Source organism: Terrapene carolina, unplaced genomic scaffold (assembly GCF_002925995.2).
Source record: "Terrapene carolina triunguis isolate 2854851 unplaced genomic scaffold, T_m_triunguis-2.0 Scaffold58, whole genome shotgun sequence".
Classification (NCBI taxonomy): domain Eukaryota; kingdom Metazoa; phylum Chordata; order Testudines; family Emydidae; genus Terrapene; species Terrapene triunguis.
In genome coordinates, this window is record NW_020664409.1 from 25,668,064 (window position 1) to 25,686,886 (window position 18,823).

Here is an 18,823-nt window from a genome sequence, read left to right on the forward strand (position 1 = left end):
TGTATTACAAGTGTTTCTCTTTACTGTTGCTGTGTGAAAAACAAACAGACTGGCTACACAAAACACTGTTAAATGCTCAAAATAATTAAAATAAAGAGGTATTTATTCCTTTAGTCTTTCAGATATAGTATTAGGTTTTAATTTAAGGGTTAAATAACATTCCCCTATCCCAATTTCAAATTACCCTCTTGCTTCTGGTTATCAGGTAGAAGCCTTTAGGCCTAAGTCTTGTCAAAGACTGCCTACACCAGTCAAAGTGCACACAAATCACCACTACTGCACCTCCATCAGTGGCATCAACAGTTACTACTGAGGGAATTCTGCACCAAAAAAAACTAAAAATTATGTGCCACAAAATTATGTGCACAATATTTTAAAATTCTGCAAATTTTATTTGTCAAATAAATGTGGCTCCAGCATGGCAGTGGGGAGCACAGGCCACTGGCTGCATTGATGTGGGAGATCACCCTAAAGCCCCCACTTTCCTCTGGTACAGGGACTTGGCAGTGATGCTGCACCTGACCCTGACACAATGCATGGGCTCAGCCTGCCCCAGAAACACGCCAGGACCCTGCCCCTCTGCGCCAGGAGCACCAGATATGGGTGGGATCCAAGTGTGGAGGGGCTTGGTGTGGGGGGATCCAGGTGTGGAGAGAGAGGTTTCTGTGTGGGGCAATCTGGGTGCGGGTGGCTCAGTGGGAGATCTGGATGCACAGGGGCTCATTGGGGTTTCTGGGTGCAGGCGCAATGGGACTCGGCAGGGGATCCAGGTGAAGATGGTTGGGGCTTAGCGAGTGTAAGAAGATGTAAAATGGGTGTAAGAAGATGGGCTCGGCAAAGGGGGTATGGGTTGGGGGAGTGGGGCTTGAGGGGTGGGAGTCCAGGTGCAGCTGGTTGGGGTCAGTGGGATTGGGGTCATGGTATGGGGTGCTCGGAGGGCCTCCCATTCCCCTATTCCCTTTTTGTCTCCATCCTCCTCCTTCACTCCCACATTCTCCTCCCCCTGCCCTGTTCCACCCCACTTATTTCCCCAGTGTCTCTTCCCCACACACCTCCTTCCTTCATTTCTCCTTACCCAGCCCCACTGCGGGCACCCACTTTTGCACAGAAAACAGGAAGGCTCCCAGCACACAGAAGGGGAGCAGGACTGGCACTAGGACCCAGGAGGCGGCGTTCAGCTGCAGAGTCAGCGGAACCCAGACACAGCCTCCCTCAGCTGGGCAGCTCTGCACTTGCAGAAATGGGGGAGGGGGACGCCAGCAGCACGTAACCCCGTGTGCCCCCCCATACCTCACCTCTGTTAGGGGGAGTAATCCCCCCCAAAAAACTGTGCCCATGGTCATCCCTCTCCTTCCCCCCACCCACGCGGCTTCCCTTTGCTTCCCTGCCATATTCTGCACAGAAGCTCAGTAATTCTGCAAGGGAGGAGGGCATATTCTACCGTCACACAGTCACGCAGAATCCCCCCCAGGAGTAAATGGTAGTAGCTGTAGCACAGATTGGTCTCTGCTATTTTTACCACTGTTGTATTTAACAATACTTTGAGCAAGATTATAAAATGAGTTGGTACATATACAATACCCACCTATGCTATTGCTTCCGCTATTTCTACCAGTAACAGCACTACACCTGTTGTACTGATGAAACATTATAGGCATTATTTTTGTCAGAGTGTAGAAAAACCTATTTGAGGTACTTCCTAGGCAATTAACTATATTTACGATGCAACTGAAAATTGTAAATGTGTGGCCTTCTCTACATATAGAAGTTGCACCAGGATTAACTAAAACCGATTTTAAACCAGTGCAAACCCTTCTACCAGTGTGAGCCTGACTTACAGCAGTTTAACTCTGAACCAATGTGAGCTAAACCAGTAGAAGCCAATGCAAGGTTCTGAACTAGCTTAAAACACAAGTTTAGTTAAATTGGTACAACTCTGTTTACACCACGCTTACGTTTGTGACTTTAAATAAAGTACTATTAATAGTCTCAGCCAAACATTGCTAAAATGGAGTTAAGGTTGGAGAGTTAATAATTTATGTGATGCTACATAAACAGGGATGTTGTAATTATCACAAAGCAAACTTATAAAAATCAGGAAACTTAAAAGAAATCCAAACACGTTAATGTATGAAAATGCATTTAGGGCACTCAAAACTCCACCCCGTCACAGGTTCTTCAAGCTTCCCATATACACTTAAAACTCACTGAAATCCTATGTATAGGATACATTTGAATTTTTTTTTTCCTTTATAAGGATTAATGGTCTTTTTTCCTTCAGCCAAAGACTTAATTCTGATGTATCGCAATACCGTGAATCAAAAAATGTTGATATCTGCTTTGTCTTTAAAAACCTACTTCATCTATTTTGAGTCCACAAACACTAAAATGTTTAATCATCATCATATGTTTTGGCATGGTGTCACTAAAGAGCAGAGTTAAGGTTTTTACTGAAGAAGAATTACCGGGCTGGGGAGGAGGGGGAGGAAATGACCATTAAAACCTTGTCAAAAACTACTCAAACGTAACCTGTGCACAAGATCTGAGCAAGATTTTATGAAATGGCAAAAACCTTTGTGAATGCCAAGTTAAAGTTGACTGGTGATAGCTTGTGCTCTTTGCAGAGTTCAGTAAAATAAACTTGTGAAAACCAGGAAATACAGAGTTACAGAACATACCCGGGCACCCTTAACTGTGCCCCCTGGAACTAGCAATAGCCACTGGGAATCATATGCATGCAATCCAGCTGCATTCACATTAGGTAGGTGTAGCTGCACTGAATGGTGGAGGAATAAGACAGAGCAGCTTGAAAGCTGACCTGAAGTGATGGGAGGTTGTGGCCTTCTGGAGGTGAGAGTGCCCATCTCCCTTACCCCTGTGTGTGATCAAAGAAAATAAGAGCATGTGTACCGTGGGAGACGAAGTATGCCTCATTTAATTGCTGCAGTGTGTAGGCTGTGTCAGCAACAGGGCATAGTGGTCTTCTTGCCCTGGGGATTGTCCATAATTAGATAGGAAATGAGTGCGGTCTTAGTTAAGTGAAGGTCGACAAGGCTGAAGGGGTTGTAAGAGGGATTGATGGAATTGCAAAATTTAATAGATGTGTATGACTGCAGGGAGGAGCTAAGTGTATGAGTGTAAGGAGCTCCTGCTCAGGAGAGAGCAAAGGCAGAGAGCAAGTATGTGTTAGACATACTATGATATTGCTCAACAGAAGGCACAGTTAAAGTTCTGTGGGCGTATACGTTAACTTTGTATTCCCTGATTTTCACAACTTTTGAGTCTTGCTGAATTTGATGTTCTGGAAGGGAATGAGCTATCACCAGGCAACCATAACGGTGAATTAACAAGGTTTGGTTATTTAAAAAAAAAAAAAAAAAAAAACAACACCAAACAGAAAGAAGTGCTACTGGCAGTAGTTGGTGGTAATCTAGGCAGTTAGAATTATAATCTAGGTGTGCAGTTCAGATGGTCCTGTGGCCAAGTAATAATATCTAGTTCTTACAATGCAGTCTTTCATCAGTAGATCTCAAAAAAGAGAAGCTTTCCCCTTACAGAGATGGGGAAACTGAGGCACGGAGCGGTGAAGTGACTTGGCCAAAGTTACCCAGAAGCACAGTGGCAGAGCCAGAAATAGAGCCCAAGTTTCTTTGATTGTTCTCTACAGTAGGCCACCCTGTTATGTGATTCCTAAGTGTACCCCCTATCTCTGTATGCTCTGTTGTACTGAAATGTAGATAACGGTCTTGCTTTAAAACCTTTGGAGTCTAACTGCTAACAGAGTCAATAAGAGAAGTCTCAGACATGGTCTATATTCCAAGAACTGGACAGTTTTATTACCTGATGGTTACAGTAACTAAGCATATGAAAGAAGACTGGTCTCTCTCCTCCCCCTATTTCCCTCAACACACACACACACACACACACACACACCCTGCCATCATTTCCAGCTCATCCTCCTGTTCCTGTCCCATTAAGTACTTAGCATTTTAGAAGCCAGGTATTCACAAAGCAAGTCTGGAGAATCTGTGAACTTAAAAAAAAAAAAAAAACTGTTTTTGTTGCATCCTGCATCTCAGGAACCTCTTGCTCAAATGATCCCAAATTTGCATCACTAACTACACCCTGCATCTTCAAAAGGTGCAGCAAATTTCAAGATAACTCAGATACATCTTAGAGTTTTGGAATATTTAGAAACATTGTCCTTTATACAGAAAAAAAAAAACTTTTCAATCTTAAGTGTAGCAGAGCTGGCATTCCACCATAACCATGGCCCTACTTGAATAGTGGGATAATTGTCAAATAATTGCAGCTGAGTTGCGGACAAGACATGGAAAATCATGGAAAAGTAATAACATATTTATTACAGTAGAACTTCAGAGTTACAAATACCAGTGTTATGAACTGACCAGTCAACCACACACTTAATTTGGAACTGGAAGTACGCAATCAAGCAGCAGCAGAGACCCCCCGTCTTCCCTCCCAAAAAAGCAGATACAGTAAAGCACTGTGTTAAACGTAAACTAGTAAAAAAAATAAAGGGAAAGTTTAAAAAAAAATTTGACATGGTAAGGAAACTGTTTCTGTGCCTGTTTCATTTAAATTAAGATGGTTAAAAGCAGCATTATTCTTCTGAATAGTAAAGTTTCAAAGCTGTATTAAGTCAATGTTCAGTTGTAAACTTCTGAAAGAACCACCATAACATTTTGTTCAGTTACGAACATTTCAGAGTTAGGAACTGTCCTGAGGTGTTAGTAATTCTGAGGTTCTACTGTAATTGCAGTAATTTGGAAAAGCCAGAAAAGACCTATTTGTTTAAGAAAAACTTGCTGGAACAATTTCAACACTCAAGTATTACGTTATGCCTGCTATTTATTTATTTTTTTTGATACCCAGACATTTTGCTGCAACTCTATTACAGTCATTAATGCCTGGGGACGGCAGCAGGATTCGCGACACCAGCCGCCCGGGTCCAGCAGCGGGACTGAGGTCGCCAACCACACAGCTGACAAAATTGTAGTGGATGCTTAATATTGCAGGATCTGTAATTTCCACAATATCACAAATTAAGTAGGGCCTTAACCATAACATATATTAAAATTAATCATTAATAACTGCTTTGCTGTGTGCAGATTCCCCAGCAAAGGATAATCCTGAAAATATAAAAAGCTCTGAGTGGTGTCAAGAGGCCCATTCATCTCAATAAGATGCTCTCAGCTGAGTGAGACCATTGGATGGAAATGGATACACTTGAAACAACAGCCCTAATATGTGTGAAGTGTTCTATTCATCTCAGTGGGTGTTCCCATCCCCTCCTCACCAGTGCTGGAGAGCCTGTGATATGGATCAAGCATGCCCATTCTCAACTCTTTGCCTCAGTGTCAGCAGTGTTCTTGGTACTTATGCCAGTTCTCTGCTTCACACCCAGATGGCAGGGCTTCCCCTGACCCAGGCACATATAGCAGGCAAGGACCCAGTTGCCAGCTCATGTGAGGGGGCAGGAGGTCAGACCCCTATAGATGGGCAGGGGCCTCTACAAATCCTGCCACACACAAGATAAGGAGAGGTGATCAGATACCCCTGGAAGGGAAAGTCCCCCCATATATCAGCTCACATGAGAGGGAATGACAATGGGGGATTAGAACCCCCCAGGGCCTGGCAACCCCCAGATACTGGCTCATGCACAAAGACAGAGAGAGGCAGCCCCCTTGCTCTTCTCACCCCAGATCCCAGCACACACATGGGAGAAGAATGTAGTGCTGACAGGCACCCCTGCCTCTATTCTCCCAGTCCCCCTATAACTCACCTCATTTTCCTCAGGTGTCCTCCCACTCTACCACTTAGCCCCATCACCTACATCATCTGACCCCCCACAAGCCTCTCCTATCCACCCACCACCATTTATCCCTCCTCCCCTCACTGTATCATAAACTCATCTCCTCCTATTCCCACTTACTCTTCCACCTCCAATCACCATCCCTTTCCAATGAGCATTTGTTCTTTTCAAAAGCAGTTTCAGCGCCTTCTATAGACTCTGCTGTCATCAGATTACAATTCCCCAAAATAAAAAAAATCCTATATTGCTACAATTTGCCTCTGATTTTTCCCACCCTTCAGATTTCTACACCTAGGCTTGGATTTGAACTCTCCATAACTGGATGTTGCTCAGGTTCCATGCTTAAACATTCCTCCTTGAGTTACTCAGCTCCTGTAAATCATAACTAACTTTCAACCCCCTTTGCCTCTCTGCACATGTACAGTCTAACAGGTTTGGGGCAAGAGCTTTAGGACTGGGGGACTAAACTCTCTTGCTAACAATATTTTAATCTGATTTCCCCCAAAGAGCCAGTGGTGGGATAACTCTCTGGTGGGGTAACTCTCGAGCAACTGAGACCCTGGTGCGATCCCTGTGTATACAAGAGATGCCAAAATATGTCAACTTTAAAGAAAAGCTAGGTGTTTTTCCCCCACCCAGGAGGCTGTCTCTCAGGAACCCCTTGATCAAATAGCCCCAAATTTGGGTAATTAATCAAAGCCTACCTCCCCCATGAGACACACCAAATTTCAAGGCAATCTGAGTAACCATATAGATTTTAGAGCGTTCATGCCTGGTCTACACCTAAAATTTAGGTTGACCTAGCTCCATTGCTCAGGGATGTGAATTTTTCACATCTGTCAGAAGCGGTAAAGTCGACCTAGCTACCACCTGTTGGAGGAGTGAATTAATTATGGTGATGGAAAAACCTCTTGCATTGCTGTGAAAAGTGTCTACACTACAGCTGTGCTGCTATAGCATTTGTATTATTCTGTTACTGCTATTATTAGGGGCAAAAAAGAGGTCTGACACAGGGTACCAAATTTCTCAAGAGGCCTATTTTTAATTTTATTTCTTAAACTAAATAAGAGATTTACTTGGAATTCTCAGAAAATTTATTCTGTATTCCAAGTAAATTATGTACTCTCTTGAAAATTACACGCTTCATACTTAGGAGGTTGAATCCCTGCTTTAAGTTAAAAACTCCATCTCAACCATGGAGTTGCTACTGAGGCTTTTATAATCTGCTCACAACCCATGTAAGTTCTTGTTAAGATACCAAGAAGCAGTGATTTCCCACTTCTCTGTGTTCTGCAGAATATTGACTGTTAGACAAGATATTCATAAGCTATTTCTTCTGAAGTCACTTCACACAGTTTGAAAACCTGTAAAAGTTATATTTGCTTGCACTTATGACTTAATGGTGATTACCAATTCACAAACTACTCTATGAACCTCACATGCATGGCACTGGAGCTCTACCTAGAAAGCTTATAGAATCCTGTAGCAAGACTACAGAGAATTAATTGAAATATTTGCACAAACTATAATGAAGGAAATATCTCCAGAGCAAAAACTGTTTTGAAATGGGCACAAGTAATAAGGAGCCCCAGTTTTATGAAGTTATCCAGCAAATGAAAAAAAATTAAAGAACCACTGAACTAGAATTAAGCTCTAATAACTTCACTGTCTTCAGACATTCCTTTTAAAGCAAATATATTCCTCAGATCTTGGATTTAAGCAACAAATTTTAATGAATCATGAAAAACTCTATAAATTGTATTGATAAGTAGGAGCAAAATAAAGCATTTAACTGCAGCCAATACTGTTATTTCATAAAGAAAAAACAATTCAGAGTTGTCATTGATACGTACAATTATAACAGAATTTGCTATAAGTAATTTTTCCAATCTTTTTTAAAAGGATTAAACAGCAATATCACTTACAAGTCACCCTGAAAGCTGAGAGCTAACTTCCCCCTTGGCTCTGAAGCAGACTGACCACTATGAGAAGATGCTGATGGCAGTGAAAATCTCCCTTCTTCTAGATAAGAAGCTTGAATATCAGAAAGCCTGTTGGGAAAAAAAACAATAATTTTAACTGTTCAAATTTGCATCTTTTCAATTCTTGAAAGAGTTAACAAAAATAAACCTAACAAGCATGCATACCCCATCTATTCTAAGTGGATGATCCTGAATAACTGAAAACTGTTTTTTAATTAGTATATCTGGTTTTGCAAGTGTATATTAGGTGGTGAATGAGGGAGCTGTATAGTTTTTTTTCCTCCTTTATAAATATCGTATGCCCTTCAGGTTATCTGTTTGATATTAAGCTGCCTAACGCCAAAGGTAAATCAAAGGAGGCCGTAAAGAGGGGAAACAGGGATAGCTCAGTGGTTTGAGCATTGGCTTGCTAAACCCAGGGTTGTGAGTTCAATCCTTGAAGAGGCCATTTAGGGAACTGGGGTAAAAATCTGTCTAGGGATTGGTGCTGCTTTGAGCAGGGGGTTGAACTAGATGACCTCCTGAGGTCCCTTCCAACCTTGATATTCTATGATTCTAACAAAGCGATGGCAAAAGTGAGGCTCCTTGAAGAAACAATGGGGGTGGGGAGGTGAGTTATCAATTGGGGACTGTCCCGTCTGGCTCTTTCCTAGCTAGAATGGTTTACTTTTCCCAAGACTGAGCCTAGGATCAAAAACCTCAAAGATCCTAGAAAAGGAAGGAAGGGTTCAGTGAGTGGCCAGAAACTTCTTAGGGTATCAGTGAAAGCCAACAAGCTGGCAAGGAGCTACACAAAGACAGGGAGACAGATGCTGTGAGCAGGAAAGGCTGCTTCTCCCTGCCAGAGATGAAGTTAGCTAGGCTGAAGAGAATTTACAAATGGAAAGGAAAGCTGAAGGTGCAAGACTGACCCATGAGTGTAGGCATTTTATTGTTTCGGGTTTTTTAACTCTTTGCTCCATGTGCTTTGTACCTTTGAGGAATTAATAATGCTTTGAAGCTGTTTCTGTGTCACTACAAACATATACAGTCACATGCTCTCAAAGGGAAACTCTTACAGGTGCCAAAACAAATTGGGCCTGTGTCACTAAATGTTGGGAAGTACCTAGTTTCATCTTTATTCCCTGTTTAGTCAGGGTTTCATCAGGCTAAATGATGAATTTCCTCTGATTTCCTCTGAGTACTTGTTTGGCAAGAAAAACAAGTGGTTTCATTTACTATAAGTCTATCTATAATTTATGTTGTGTAGCCTTTCAGTTTTTATTTTTGCATTTTATAAATTTAAATTCAAAAAAATTACTGTTATTAGACTGTTATTGGCTGGTAATGTTCACCAAAGAACTGTTCACTATGAGCAACTCTGATCAACTCTGGCAGTTTAGAGAGAAGAAAACAAAAGTGGGATAGAAGTGTTTTCAAACAACTTTCTTGAGCAAACCTAGATGTCTGGCTAGTAAAGGAGTCAGTTAACCAGTTACAGATAATTCTCAGTCACTAGACTAGCAATTCTTATACTTCATCATGATGGCCAGCTACACAGCCAAGAAATAGCTGGTGGAATGGGTCAATATACTGCAGGAACTTGCACTCTGTCCATAAGCTATCACATATAGTTGCCAGGAATGTAATGTAGCTCAAATGTCTGACATCTCAGATAAACCCACCGGTTTAAAAAAAAAAAAAAAAAGATAGTGCCAGAAACCAAGAGCCAAACAAGACTGGGCTGGAGAACAATATTCTAGGCCAACACAGACTCCTGGACAAGAGAATTATGGGGAAACTACACAACAATTTAATTCTGCAAACTCTGCATCATACTCTCCTGGAAGCGGTAATGCCCAATGATCCCAAACTCAGTTTGACAGGTTACATCCATAGAGAAGGCAACAGATTCTGTGTGTCATTTGGCTAAATTTTAAGGATGGATCATATGCTTTACTCACTACTATACAGGTTTTATCTTTGGTACCAAAATTTGTTTGACCCAAGTCAGTATAGTGTAATAGTCACCTTGAACAAAAAATAATTGTGACCAAAAATACAACAGTAGCTTAAATATTTCCTAATTGTTTTCCCACTATAGTATCGGCTCAAACTACTGTAAGTTAATTGTACATAATTAATCTTTCTGGTTTCAAGAAAAGTACTACAGAACCATTATTCTCAGAATAATTACTAAAATTAATAACTATTGACATTATGTGCAAGAAATACAGGATGCTCCAGAGTTAGGTTACTGTTCAGGTTAAAGGGTATTAACTCAGTATACATTTAAAATTCCAGTTTAAAAACCAAGTTAACATTTTGTAATGAAGCATGGCAACTTAAGTTTTATTTGACAAAATGCTTTATTTTATAGCATGCAGTGTTGTAGCTGTGTTCCTTCCTGGATATTAGAGGCACATGGTAGATGAGGTAATATCTTTTATAGAACCGACTTCTGTTGTGAAAGAGACAAGCTTTTGGGATACAAAGAGCTCTTAAATCTGGGAAAGGTACACAACACCTTCAAAGGACAAGCCAAGGAGCTTAAATTCATAACTTTGCTAGAGACTATTAATATTGGTCTTAAAGACACCAGATGTATGGTTTATTATTTCAACAATCTGTAACCTTAAAGCCCTCCCCCCCCCCCCCCCTTTTTTTTTTGTCCTATGGCTGCAGAGGTGTTAACTGCCCACTTGACACTCTGAATACCTTTCCCAGACCCAAGAAGAGCTCTGTGTAGCTTTAAAGCTTGTCTCTTTCACCATCAGAAGTTGGTCCAATAAAAGATATTACCTCACCTACCTTATCACTCGTTTTGTAGCAGTCATCAGAAGTTCATTCAGCAACACACTGACATTTTTCAGCACTTCATGAATTCACACCACGTTACAGAAGTATCCAAATAACCCGTTTCAGCTTTCTGAGCAGACAGTATGCAAGAGGAATCATTCTGGAAGATATCAGACACCTCTACCCTTCCCCATAACGTAAGTGTATTTTAGGCTATGAAAGACTATTAGGAGGACAGTCTTACCTGTTGTCACAACCTGTTTTATTCCTGGCAACAGTTGAAGCTGCAACAGGTAAGCCAAGGTTTGATGAAATGGTGACATTCTCCAAAATCCCACTGGTATTACTGTTCAGTGAGTTAGCCAAAAAGCTTGGAAACGTCTCATCCGCAATATTTCTGAAGTCTTCCATCCTGCCATACAATAGCACACTGTTTAAAAATGAATTGGAATAAGTCAGTTCAGCATAACAAACAAGAGGATCCTCAAAGAATTGTCACTAAAGTCATGTAAACTCCCATTGGAAGCAACATAGCCAGATTCTTCACACTGCAGATATAGAAAGATTTTATTTTCACAGACCAGGATGGAAGGACTCCAAGTCCAGACACATGACTTTCACAAAAGTAGTCCTGATTCTGAATTATGTACTACAGTTCTTAATTATCCATGGCCTAAAAAGCTACAATTTTAGAGTCATCTCCCTCCATTGTACTAGCACTGAAGCTTCACCAGCACTACTAACAGTAGTTACTTTAACAGCATTAGCTTAAAGTTATCATTAAGTCGGCAGTGTTACTCCAAAATGTCATCTAGATCACAAAATTAAATGACAAAATCACTGGTGACCAGATTACACTATTACTAGCACCAATGGAGCTGAAGCAGTGCTAGATTTCCCTAAAGTCACCAGTACACACAAGGTCTAAATGTGGTTTTGCTGACTACCAACAGCAACGGTACTCTTCATATATTTAAAAAAAAAAAAAATCTAGCATAGGTATACAGTTGGTTAAAATATTGCACGTATGACAAAAGATGTATTCTTTAAACCAGTGGTTGAGTCCAGAATGGTACGAACACTCACCCAAAGTAAAATCAGAAAAGTCTAAGAGACCTGATTGTATGTTTCCTTTGGCTAGACCAAGTTTCACCAAAAAAAGCAATGGACACTTTATCCATTTGTTAGTCTTCAAGCCAATCTGCTTCTAAGTCCAAATAAAACCATTGTTTTTAAAAAGTCACATTTTTAAATTTTATACCTACTGTAGTTAATACCCAACATTGTCAGAACTGAAAGGAATTACAGAATGCTAGTGAAAACATGCATTTGACAGCTTTGAATATAATCAGTTTCATCATTACTTTTTATAGTCAATGTCACCTATGCAGAAAAGCCCTCATAAAATTTCAACAAGGGAGCAGAAAACATTCACTTTAAAGTTTCAGGTATGTTATTTAAAGGGTGCTTTATCAAATAAGTGTTTGGGAGATTTAACTCAATTTCAACAAAGAGTCCTGTGGCACCTTATAGACTAACAGATGTATTGGAGCATAAGCTTTCGTGGGTGAATACCCACTTGGCAAGACGGGTATTCACCCAAGAAAGTTTTTTTTTTTTTTTTTTTTTTTTTTTTTTTTTTTTTTTTTTTTTTTACAGATCCAGACGAACACGGCTACCCCTCTGATACTTAACTCAATTTCAAAAAATTTCAAATTCACAACCACTAAAACAAAACATTTAGAGTACCCAATTAAAGTAAAAAGCTAGTTTCCTTGTGCTTCTATCTCCTTCACTGTTCAGTGCACTCCATCTCCATACAAGATCTTTAACACTATTTTAATAAAGTCTTTAAAAAACAAAATCAATAAAAGATTGTAAGACTGGTGATTTTTTCAAGGTGCATAGAACACACCTTGAGTAGTGTACTCAGTTAAAGCTACAAAATCAGCCCCTGTTATTTAAGGTAAGGAAATAACTATCTGTAGACTATTATCCAACAGGATCACATTTTGGCACTGGAACAGGTACTGAAGTTTACCTGGGAAGCCACTAAAGACCAATTTTACTACTACCCAAAAGCAGCACGGTGGGACAAGAAGTCAGCTTGGACTTTCTAAGTAGGATAATCTCAAAATGTCAACAGCAACTGATAGTAAATTTACTAGACTGTGACAGGTGCCACAGAAGAGACTGACTGAAAGCAGAACACATCCTGATTAAGCAACATCTGAATATAAAAGCAAATCAACTGCATTTACAATAACATAAGTAACTTGTTGCCGCTCCCTGTTTGTTTCTGATTTTAAAAACAATCTAGACAATACACTGGCCATATCTTTTACTGACATAAGCACAACTATAGCTACAAACTTATTTAAAAGTCTTCCTTCAAGTCTTTGGAGCAAGGCTTTTTTTTTTTTTTTTTTTTTTAAAAAGAGACATTAACTCCAAGTTAGAGCCCTCAGGTGCCTGACCTGTATTTAGCTTGTAACGTTGCTTGGAGCAGACAGCATCTTCCTCTGTTTCTACAGGCCTCAAGCACCCGAAGGATCCTATTAAAAAAAAAAAAACATTATGTAAAGCATCACTTTCATTAAACGTCATTAAACTTGCTGAATCAGAGGCGAAGGTCCAGGATGACCCCAGGGATGGGCATCTAGAAATTAGAGGTCCAGGATGACCCCAGGGATGGGCATCTAGAAATTAGGCTCCCCCACAAACACACTCCTCCCGCCGGTCCGGTCCATAGCCGGGGAGCTCACAGGCACCACAAGGAGCAGATTTCACATCCCTTGGCCTTGCTGACTCCCCGCACAGGGGACGGGATAGGTTATGGAGCAAGGAAGCAGTTGGAGCGAGGGCTCACCTGCAGAGCCCAATGATCTCAGCACCGCTCCGAGTGTGGACACGCTCGCTCCGGAATAAGGACGCCCTTTCCTGGGTTACCTCGCATTACTTGGCCCATTCAATAGCCAGCCACAGGCTACAGCCGAGTCCGTCCTTCCACACACCCTCACGCCACCAGCCCCAGAGACGGTCCCGGGCAGCGGGGCAGGGACACGGGAGTCCTGCGGAGCTGGGGCAGGAGCCTCCCTGTGGGGGCGCTATTCGCTCGCGGGGTCCGGGACACAGCTTCCCTCGGACAGCTGGGGGAGCGGGGCAGAGAGCGAGCCTTACTCCCCCCACTCCCCACACACCTGACTGCCCGGCCCTGCCGCGTGTGCCTGGGGCGGGGGAGCCAACACGGCGAGGGGGAAAAGAAGCAGCCGGGACCCGACACCGGCACAGGGCAGAGACAGGAGCAGCCTGGCCACCCAACCGCCACAACTTCAAACCGCCGCTCAGCTTCCCTCCCGCAGGCGCCGCGCTCGCTCGCCCGCTCGTTCGTTCACTCACCAGCCCCAGCGCAGAAGGCGCGCGCTGCAGCCGCTCCGCCGGATTTGTGCGCGAGACACCCAGCGCCGCCCGCGGCTGCAGCACGAGATCCTCCCCCCAGGGCGCGGGGACGTACGCGCGCACGCTCCCACCAGGCTCTGCGACTCTTTCTCTCCCCTCCGGGGGCGCGCATTCGCCGCGCCAGGCTGTCCGTGCTGGTCCGGGGGCGGGGCCAAAGGAACTGGAAACAAAAAAAAAAAAGCGGGAGCTGGCAATTGGCATTGGGCAGCTCCGGTTAAAAATAAAAGCCTGGACTAGGTTTCTGATTGGGGGAGAAGGGCATGACGTAACTAACCCCGCCCCCGGCTGCTGTGAGTGACACCAGCCCAGCCCAGCCCCTGTCGGGGAGGGAGAGACTTGAGCCCACACCTCTTCGCTAATGGGTGAGGGCCGGGGGGCAGCTTCAGCGATTGTGGGCAAGTCAGGGAGCTCCCGCTGACTTTCATTAAGAGCCTTTTGCAGAGCTGAGACTGGGTGACTGCAGGGAATGCCTAGCCCCTCTCAAGGGCTCCTGAGAAGCAACGTGAGGCTGAGGTCAATTAGGGGGCCCTACCTTTTCTGCGTTCCCTGAGAGCCTAGCATGTGAAGCATAAGTCAGGTTGCCCTATGTACAGCTTCTGAGTTCCTGCTGGGAGCAGTTGTTATGACACATGGTACTTTGTTAAATACACTTCTAGAGCTGTCTAGCTGCACCTGCTGTATTAGTGACCCAGTTGTGTGAAATAGTTGTTTTGGGATACCATAGATACCGTGTGAATCACAGGATGGGCCAGAATTAACACACATTGCAGATGGCTAACCTGCATACCTGATCCTGATCTAAAAGCTAAAAAAACAAAATTTCCACACAATTCAACAGTATGCATAGAACAAACACACAAAAACATCTTACCTGAGACCCTGAGCCTGCAGTAAGTTTATTGTGCATTAACATTAAAATTAACAGTAAAAGAAAGTTATGGGGGTAAATGTTTCAAATATCTTATTGTATGCACATAAACATTTCATGACTATCAAAATACTGATATTAAATATCCCAGACTTTTAAAGGAGATATTTCTAACATACATTATTCATTGGATAGAATAATAACTCATATGCCGGAGAGCTATAAATAGTACAACTTATTTTGAGGAAAAAGTGTGACTGGCATATTGTTAATGGAAGATATCCAATAGCAGTACTTCCTCAGCTAGGTAGGAAAATAAGATGACTTTTGGACAAGTGCCTAAATAAAACAGAAGCTCTAAAAAATACCCAAGATAATGAAAAATTGTGATTAGTTCAGTAGATACCATACATAGGCAGTGAATCCCAGAAGCACAATAGTCAACAGGTTAGCATTTTTTGACAACAAATGCTATTAGAAGTCTTTCGTTTAGAGTTCCTGTTTTAGATTACGGCTTTTCTCTTCCAAAAGTTATATTTTAAAGGAAAATTTCATGTCAGGTTTTTAATTCTGTTTTGTAGGTTCCTCTGAGCATCTATTTTGCCATGACTGATTTATGTTTTTGTTGTAGTACTGTAGTTAGAGCTTATCTTCCATAGGCTACACACTTCAATGGGCAACATGTACAATCATAAGCCTGGCATCCCCTCCAGTACTGGGCAGTAATAATACAAAGATACAAGAACACGTTTTCAAAACTGGACTGGGGGCATGGGATGTCCCATCCACCTTCTTTTTCTTTTCTTGAGGGCAATCCCAATTTTTTTTGTTGGAGTTACAGTCTGGAACAAGTTGAGAATCTATACTAGAATAACAAATCTAGGAGCTGTTAGGTAGGTAGATGCTATTAGTTGAGTGTCTCCCCAACTTTTTCATAATGCATGCCCTATGTTACTAGACTAATTTTTTCAAGAACATTTTGGATCTAGTTTTTTTGCCCCCCTCTTTATAAGCACATAACATTTGTCTGGCTGCTACAGCAATTACATAGGAAAATAGTATTTCAAAAGTACTTACCATATTTTTATTTGTCTTAGCTCCATGTGTTTTGTCTTTTTTTTTTTTTTTTTTTAAAGAAAATAAACCTCACCATTTACTTTTGGTGAACATTTCATTTCCCCCTCCTTCCACTTTAATTTCTCTTAGCTGAAAACAAGAACCAGCACCCTATGAGCAGCCAGCTTTCTGTGTACCACCAGGAAGTGCTTCTTGGATTAGATTAGTAACCTGAATGTTATATTTTTAGGACTAAATTAATACAAACCCCCTCAAAAATTAAGCAACACTAAGGGAACTGAGAAGAGAAGGTGCAATGAACATAAGGAGCAGCAGCGTCTGCAGCCATTATGTACGAAGAGCAAGCAAAATACCATTTAGGACAACAGAGAAAAAAGCTCAATCTTGGAAGTTATTATAGTTTTGAAAGAGCACAGTCTCCACTATCGACTACCTTACTCACACTCACCCCTTCTGCTCTTACACACTATAGGCCAGAGGTGGGCAAACTACAGCCCGGGGCTGCATCCGGCCCTCCAGACATTTTAATCCAGCCCTCAAGCTCCCGTTGGGGAGACAGGTCGGGGGCTTGCCCCACTCCGCGCAGCTCCTGGAAGCAGCAGCATGTCCCCCCTCTGGCTCCTATGCATAGGGGCAGCCAGGGGGCTCCGCATGCTGACCCCACCCCAAGCACCACCCCCGCAACCCCATTGGCCAGGAACCACAGCCAATGGGAGCTGCAGGGGCGGTGCCTGTGGACAGGGCAGCGCACAGAGCTGCCTGGATGTGCCTCCGCGGAGAAGCCGGAGGGGGGACATGCCTCTGCTTCTATGAGCTGCTAGAGGTAAGCGCCGCCCAGAGCCTGCACCCCTGGCCCCCGTCCGCACACCAACCCCCGCCCCAGCCCTGATCCCACTCCTCCCCTCCAAACCCCTCAGTCCCAGCCCAGAGCACCCTCCTGCACTCTCAGCCCCTCATCCCCAAGGCCCTCACCCCCTCCAGTACCCCAATCCCTAATTTAATGAGCATTCATGGCCCGCCATACAATTTCTATACCCAGATGGTGCCCTTGGGCCAAAAAGTTTGCCCACCCCTGCTATAGGCCATAGCCACACTCCCATACCGTAGCACTGAGGTGATGTGGCGGTCCACCAGTGCTGACAGCAGTAGCAACTTCACTCCTGGGGGAATTCTGTGCCACTGCACACACAGAGAATTAAGCACCCCGCCCCCCCCATGTACATTCTGCCCAGGCTGTGCTGCAATTACACTTTTCGACGACCAGGGGCCACTGTGGTGCCAGAAAAGACGGCAGTTGGCTCTGGGCCAGAGCAACCATCCATGGAGAGGCTGCTTTCCTCACAGCACCCTGCTTGTAGGGCCAGGTAAGGAGACATGGGTTACCAGAAATATGGAGCACACAGCCCTGCTGAGTAGTCACAGACTGGGGTGGGGGCACAGCAGCTACTGGGGTGACAGTACTAAGCCAAGGGTGTAGGGGTGCAAGGACACAGAGATGAGGGGTGCATGGGGGTTCAGCAACACAAGGACAGAGGGAGGATGGCTAAGTGGGGGTACACACACATGGGGAGAGGGAGGTGCCGGGACACACTGGGATAGGGGCAGATGTGCCTGAGTGGAAGAGGCTAGGGGTCAGGCAGGGGTTGCATAGGGGAAGCTCCCCCACTCCCTAACAATCCTCCTCCCCCGCCCCACAGAAAGTTCCCTGCTTCTCCTATCCACACCCAACCACCCTCCAGGTTCAGGCTCAGGCTCCTTCCTAGCAATTACTTCCCTCTTCCGCAGCTCCTCCATTATCCCCAACTCCCCCAAGCCTTTGCACTGCTTCTGAGGGGTGCAGGAAATAAGTTTCTGTATTGTACTTTAAATGAATTATTACTCAGAGTTCTGTATTAATATGCCTAGTAAAGAACCTTATTTGACAGAAAACATTTGTTGACTTTTTTTGTCTGCATTGTTATATACTTGCTGACAAGTATTTTGAAATAATTTCCCAACATAATTGAAACGGGCATGATTATAGTGTGTTAATTTAACAAATAAAATATGCAGAATTTTAAAATACCATGAGCAGAATTTTTAATTTTGGGGCACAAAATTCCCCCAACCACAAACCTTGCACTTGGGGGTACTGTCCTGCTACAATATGGCTTCCTGCTGCCTCATGGGGAAAAGTGTCAGTGTCCCTTCCTCCTAAGTACATTTGGATTGGAGCCACTGCACCGTAGGATATCTGCCCCAAGTTGCGTAAATGCAATGATCCACAACCACCATATCTTAGGCCAGAACAAACAAATCATGTGGATGCACTCTTTCACTAGTTATTCTGCATTTGTTTATGTAGAACCCCCCCCCCACAAAAAAAACCCCACCACCCCCTGTGGAACAATCTTCTCTTGCTTCGGCAGCTGAGCTTGTAAATTCAGGACACCAAATAGCTGCACAAGCACCTGTGCACACACATCATATTTTCAGTGTATAGATAATAGAAAATGTTAAGCTAGTGCACATTTTTAGTCTTGCATTTTCAAATATTTATACTTTATTTTAAAAATAATCAGCTAGGCTGTACTGTTGGTTAACTTGCATACCACAATTTTAAACTCTGAAGTTCAGGCATTTTGGTTATCAGGAAGAGGTACACTGAGTACTGGTTGGCAAAGAGAAAATGTTTTTTGGTTTTGTTTGTTTTTCCCAACTACACACTGCACAAGCTTTTTACTCTACATTCTCAGGACAGGGAGCAGGAGCTGTAACTTAAAATAGAACAAAAAACAGTCAACTTCAAGCAGTTCTCAGTTCTACCAACACTTCTGCACATGG

General features: G+C 43.0%; 1 protein-coding gene across 1 annotated transcript in view; it reads right to left on the reverse strand.

Annotated features, from left to right (window-relative positions):
- Positions 1-13,101, reverse strand: part of CEP192 (centrosomal protein 192) — a 170,208-nt gene extending 157,107 nt beyond the window's left edge. Inside the window, exons 1-3 of the mRNA XM_029913877.1 lie at positions 13,074-13,101; positions 10,841-11,008; positions 7,762-7,887 (exon numbers count right to left, since the gene is read on the reverse strand). Coding sequence (XP_029769737.1) covers positions 7,762-7,887; positions 10,841-11,007 — 293 coding nt within the window. The 5' untranslated portion in view covers position 11,008; positions 13,074-13,101. The remainder of the gene's footprint in view (positions 1-7,761; positions 7,888-10,840; positions 11,009-13,073) is intronic.
- Between the last annotated feature and the right edge of the window lie 5,722 nt (positions 13,102-18,823).